At 39.6% G+C, this 6,633-nt stretch overlaps 1 protein-coding gene across 13 annotated transcripts in view; it reads right to left on the minus strand.

The window, feature by feature from the left end:
* LOC120807845 (uncharacterized) overlaps positions 1-457 on the minus strand; it is a 39,111-nt gene extending 38,654 nt beyond the window's left edge. For all 13 annotated transcript variants that reach the window (XM_078085412.1, XM_078085407.1, XM_078085409.1 and 10 more), the window contains exon 1: positions 323-457. In XM_078085412.1, coding sequence (XP_077941538.1) covers positions 323-398 — 76 coding nt within the window. In that variant the 5' untranslated portion in view covers positions 399-457. The remainder of the gene's footprint in view (positions 1-322) is intronic.
* Positions 458-6,633: the final 6,176 nt, after the last annotated feature.

A 6,633-nucleotide genomic window follows, 5' to 3' on the forward strand; every position in this document is an offset into this window, starting at 1 on the left:
TAATCTTAATAGTTAAAGTCCTTGTGAGTCGTGAAGAAGAAATGTTGAATTAATTCAGACTGCACCAGTCCGTGTCTCACTTAGGCCAGTCAAGACTTCCCAGCCAAGTCTTCCCTCTAATGCCATTGTACGCTATATAATCAAACAGAATTATGAAGGATATGTAGAAGTTTTTCAAAACAAGTAGTAAAATACATCAATTAAAAAAACAAACATGTTTTCTTTCCTTCAGCCTACACCAATCTGATCTTCTGCTAACACCAACCAATCATATTGTATCCAATATGTTGAAGCTGTACGCATTCTTCAGGGCATCACTCACCAGTCTGAGCGAATGAGCCAACCAACAGGTTCAGGCAGATGAGCCATAACGTGGAGTGAAGTCCTGTGGTCCCCATGTTTGGCCCGAGGACTGAACAACTATGAGAGTGCTCACCTGGAGGGCAATTCCCTATATAAGCAGATTTAGTAAAGGGGGAGAGAGAGAGAGAGACAGAGAGAGAGAGAGAGAGGGAGAAAGAGAGGGAGAGTGTGTGTGTGAAAGGCAGTTCCCGGTTTGTATATCTTCTGTGTGGTTGTCATTTACATACAGAAAAAATACCTGACAGCGCACACAGATTGTTAAATATTTTAATAGTATTTTTGTTTGCTCAGCAAATATCACTGCGTCAATGAGCTTGTTCACCCAATATGGTAAAAGTGCTTTGTTGTTGTTCTTGTATTGTAAATTTCTATTTTTCTGAAAATGTGGGGTTCTTTCCGCACACACCCTCGTGTTCCTTTGTCTTTCCCAAAGGAATGGTTCGAAGTGCCATTTTCTGATTGAAGGACAACTCTGCTCTTCCATTAAGCCATAGCCCCCCAAGCATGATGGGTTAAAAGGCTGGATAAAATGGAACCTTTCTGAAGTCACACAGTTGTTTGCTTAGATTTTACATGACAGACGTTTTGTAAAATATATAAAAAATAAGGATAATTCTATTCTATTCATACAATTACGTCTGACATAATACTTCAAGACATGTACATAGATTGCATGAGTTTGACTCTTACCAAAACCACTTTGTTTTCAGGAGACCTGCTTTTGATCAATTATCTGGATTGTGCAGGTAGCAGTTAGTCGGTCCACGAGCTGATTCCCCGCTCCACTAGTCCATGTCCATGGGCAAATCACTTAACATAGGAATGTGTGTGAGGGGGGCTTAATCACATGTAAAATATAGAAAGATACTGTACATGTGTAATAAAACAGTGGCTAATCTTAAGAGTCGGGAACTGCGCGCTCTGGTCTCTGAGTCCATTCATAATGACACAATTGTCATTATAATTATGGACACAGCTGAGGTGCGATTGGGTGCATCAGATCACAGTTGCATTCTAAAGGCCAGTAGAACCAAGGCCATTGTATCTGTATTAGTCATCTAGCAACACTTACAAAAATGAAGCGCTGTAATCCCCTCCCAAATTATTTTGTATCTTTTTCACTTAATCATTAACAAGTAATTGGGAATACTGCCAAAGCCCAGCCAGGTCAGGAGGGGCAGTGGATAGGTCCAACAAACCTCATCATTGCCACTCGTGTTCTATTTGAATTGAGAACTCAACTTTGTTTCACAGGTCACAAAATATGCGACACATACGTTTTTCCAGTAGTTGCTCAACCAACCGTTTGTGAAACTAAATGTTGAGGGGCTTTAGGGGGTAAAAGAAAGTCACCAACAGCGCCACCCGGGGAAAACGAGCCCAGGAAATATCAGTTTAACAACCTTAAGGCAAGTGCTTAGGGCATGCAGTTTAGACACTAAGATTGAGACTGAGACGTGACTGCAATAATTAAACATACGGTTTTATTAAAGAAAAAAAGAAAATAATGAAGTTTGCAGGGACAGGAGCTTCAAGGGAGGGAATAATATTACTGGACAAAGGAAAATCAGCAAAAACAGGGATGTTAAAGAATCCTTTATTTATCCAAAAGCACTAAAAATACCTGTTATTCTCTAAAAAAAAAATTATGTCCAACATGAACTCAATACAGGGTCTAAGTAGAGGCCACTGGCAGGGAGGAAGACTATACTTGCTACTGGTACATCACATGTGGTGCAACACAACACAACGACAAAGCAGTCATGCAACAGGTGAAGGAACCTCACCTCAGGTGCTTAGCTTCCAAACATTGGCGCTAAAACCCTAAACCCTAAAGAAAACACAACTAAAAAACAGGTTTAAGACAGGAAACAAAACAAAGCCAATTAGAGAACCAAGCAAAACCCAGGACAGCAAAACAGGGTGCAGTACACAAGCCCTAATTAGGAGATCGGTGCCAGCTTTAACAACCTCACCAAACAAGCAAAGTAGTTTTGTAATCTAAGCCCAACTTAAAAGATGTATGGGAGAACTGGTGCTAAAAGGTGTTGCTTGTTTTCTTAAAAAAAAGAGGAATATAATTCAAAAGATATAATGTGTATTATATGTATGTATGTCATATTATACTTGGAGCCACAAGATTGGATCTGCCAACTGGTAACAGAACTACTTGGCAAGGTTTTGGGAGAGATCAGGGGCATGGGAAAAGAAGTAATAGTAGTACAGGGGATGTTAATGGCATTCTACTGTACTATTGGTAGCTGTAAAATGACATGCTTCCGCCTGTTGTTTCATCCCCCCCTAAAATCCGACAGCGTTACACATTTTGCTACCTCATCCTCCCAAAGGCAGTTGGTTTACTGACTATAACAAAGCAATACAACGCTTGAAAGGTCACCAGGCAGGTGCTTTCAACGTCACCACCTCTGTTTATTGAAATAAGCCATGACCTTTGGGATAAAAACTAACAACACTAATGACTCACAACCTGGTGAACAAGATTTCAGATCCAACCCAAACAACCTTACTTCCCGATATTCTTTTGGCCACTGTGAATGCTGATGCACGCTAAAGATTTTTATTTGTTATTTGTTAAATGAAGGAATAATAACAGGTGTGAGCTCTGAATGCTTTCTATTTTACATATAAATCAAGACAACTTGGCTAGATTACTGAATTGTCCTATTGGGCATAGGGTGAGCCTGAGCCTCTAGGATTTAATATCTCTTTTTGGGAGTCAAAGGGTCCAAAACTCCTTCTCAAAACCAAGATCAGTTTGATGAGGTACAGAGAAAAAAGAGTTGTCTTTTTACAGATATCTTGAGCTGGAAAAGGAGCTTTGGGTCCAAAAGCCCACCCCTGAAGCCTAAAAGAGCATCCGTGTATTTATGTAGCCATCCAAGCAGGGACTAAAAAGAGACACTATTTTTTCTCTCAATATGATGCTTCAATTACTAATGGACATCCAACTCTACATCAGAAAATAACAATTGATTACTTTTAGCTACCAAGCAGAAACTGAAAAAGGAATGAAAGGCGTATTCAGTGTGTAAGAAGTGTCAATATGCAGCGGTCCGCACCCCAGCTGTAGAAATTGAACACAATATGCTACATTGTTCAGATGTAAACATGGCGTGGGTTGTCTAAGAAGTAATGACGGATTGTTTGGTTTGTGTTGATGTCGCAGGCCTGCTTAAATAATCCACAGTGAGTCAGTCCAGGATATGCATCCTGTGGTACATCTTTGATAAAACCTCTGCTCAGTTTTTTTAACTGAAGTGTTTGTGTCATGTCAATAAAGACTTATGTAACATCAATAGGCCTTGAAATATATTGCAAAATAACTTCTATTTAGAGGTCAAATTACTTTAGTTTAGAATGTGTTTGAACTTTCAAATGACCATCTAGATGAATAATTTTAACAACATATATTTGAAATGAATTTAGTCAGATGAAACTGTTCATATTCCTGTGCATCCGCTTAAAATGTTGGGCTGATATCGTTCAGACTGCCGTGAAAATTTAACTTTTATTTTCAACTTTCACTTAAATCTTTTTAGCATCACGCGTCAACTTTATATTCATTTTTCTGTTGTCTGTTCACATAATGCCACTGTAGATTTTTTTTTTGCACTGGACAACAATTAATTGCATGTTTCACTACAATTAATTGGAATAAATCAATAATCTATCTATAAATAAATGTTTCCAGCCACCATCAAAGTACATATGCACAGAGAAATCACATCCTTAAAGTATAACAGGGTTTATTAACTTAAATGAATACTAATCAGATCAATACCATTTGAAATCAACAAAAGCTATAATACAATATTACAATATCTAAACAAAAAATAAAAACCTTAAGTCATGGATGTGGAGGGGGAGTAGTGTGTGAGTGTGTGCGTGGGTGAGTGTGTGTGTGTGTCTCTGAGATGAGGAGGGTAAGCCGTGGGTGACGAAGGGACTAGCTGGAAACTAATCTACTGATCACATGGCAGGCCATGTGTGGCTCCGTGCTGGCCGAGGTGCAGCTAAGAGGCCATGTTTGTTCACCACCTGCGTTCCTCGCATAGTTAAACCTCAGTCTGTAAGTAAATCGCTATGTGTGTGTGGGGACAGGTGCATTGTTTAGTTTCACAGTGTGGGTTTATTTCCTGTTTTATTTTGCAGTTTCCTGCCTCGTTGTACCTGGGTTAGTTTCACTTCCTGCCCTGTCGTTTTACCGCCGTCATTGTCTATCGTAGTCTAATTGTTTCCACCTGTGTCCATTCACCTGCACCTTCCCAGTGTATTTAAACCATTTGTGTCTTTTGTCGGTTCCTAACCCTAACCCTAACCCACATCCAAAGAAACTAAAAACTAAAAAAGACTCTAACCAAAGCAGATCTTAACTGCCACAGTGAGAAACGTGAGCGGTCATCAAACCGTTGCCCAGTTCATAAACATATACAATTGCTTGTTAAACAATGCAGTAAGCATCAAAACAAAAATAACTACACATGCTAATCTAACTTCTGCCCAGACATGGCCTTAAAGTGCATTTATGGTGTTTGCTATGTTTCAAGTCTTATTTAAAACCTTAAACAGTTTTCACTTCGTCATGATGGGTTGTCGTGTGTAGAATGTTGAGGAAAATAATTAATTTAATCCATTTTGGAATAAGGCTGTAACATAACAAAATGTGTAAATATTGAAGCGCTGTGAATACTTTCCGGATGCACTGTGTTTTCACAGAAGAAAACAAAGAAACACACAACAAAGTGTCAAGAGGAGCGCCAGCATACCGACAAAAATATTCTCTCGCTTTACCTTACTCGATGACGGGAGACAGCCAGGGTTGTTTTTGAATGAAATTAAATGCGTCTGTTTCGTAAGCAAGGATCGCTATCTAGCATTAGTATTAGTTCTCCGTTTGTTCCTGCGGTCGACCGCTCATGTTTTTTTTATCAGTGGTAGGCGATCTGCTTTCACAATTAACTGACCGTTGATTTTTGGGAGGAGGGGAAGGGCTGTGCGAGTCCTAGCACCATGCTGCCTATTTCGGCCTATTTCCAATTCTTAGGATGGTGGACTTCCGTCGGGGTAAACACTCCGGTACCAGTGAACATCCAGGGAACAGACATTGAGATCATGAGATCTTTTAAGTACCCGGGTGTTCACTTCACAAAATAAACTGGACTGGACAGATCACATCCGTGCACTCTATAAGAAGAGTTTATTATATTTATTTTTAACTACTGCGCTTTTGCTGCCGCGATCCTGTAAATTTTCCCACTGTGGGACTAATGAAGGCATATCTTATCTTATATCTTGTTGCGAACTCTATAGATTGTGCAGCAGATGATGGTACTGGGTCTATAATTGGTCTGCTCTGTTATGACATTGTGTGTACATAGCAAATCAGACAAGGAAACAACATCACACATGATGATGGTTGATCTAGGAAATAGATGGAAAAAAATCAGCGTTACACATAAATCCTCACAATATAACCATTTTGACTCAAAGCTTTGCCATATGTAACCAACAAAAACAACAAACATGTTTAGGTATGGTGTTGAATATTGTATACACTAGGTATAAAACAGTTATTATTGTGCAGGATTTTTAATAATCATATTGAGGTTGTGAAGAAAATGGAATCTTCTTTTTTTTGGTTTAAATTGTGTGTTTCCCATCACAGCAAAGGAGCTGTGAACTCCTACTGCTCGTCGAATCAACTGTGCCACTGCATTTGCATAAGCATGCTGACTCTTATTTGTGCACACCTTTAGGGTGCTGCGCGGATTGTACACTGGGCGTTGCTGTAAGCATCACATTGGGCAGTGGCAGTTTGGTTTGGCCTAGTGCTGCAGAGACAGGGTTAGTGAGAAGGAAATTGTTTTCAGATCAAAGCATTGGGTCTCACAAAGTCTACACAGGTAGAAGAGCGATATCGTCAGCGGGAAGGGACAGTGTGAACTGCAAAGATGGAAGACCCTGCAGGAGAGGGTTGTGGCTGACAAAGCAACTTAGAACATTAATAATTACTTGAGTTCCCAGTTGCAACAGCAGTGGTAGTGGATAATAATGCGGCTAATCTCAGGGCTAGAGAGCATGTTATATATGTACCAAAATAAAAAAAATGTCCGATGTTCAATGGAGACTCCTTTTCTAAGTGGTTTGACAAAATAAATGCAGTTCTGGCTTAGTTATTTTAATGATACTGAGATTCAGGGGGGAAACGGACAGTGTGAGTGTTTCAAAACCACCCGTAGTAGAAAAGGA

The sequence above is a fragment of the Gasterosteus aculeatus genome, chromosome 12 (genome assembly GCF_964276395.1).
Source record: "Gasterosteus aculeatus chromosome 12, fGasAcu3.hap1.1, whole genome shotgun sequence".
Taxonomy (NCBI): domain Eukaryota; kingdom Metazoa; phylum Chordata; class Actinopteri; order Perciformes; family Gasterosteidae; genus Gasterosteus; species Gasterosteus aculeatus.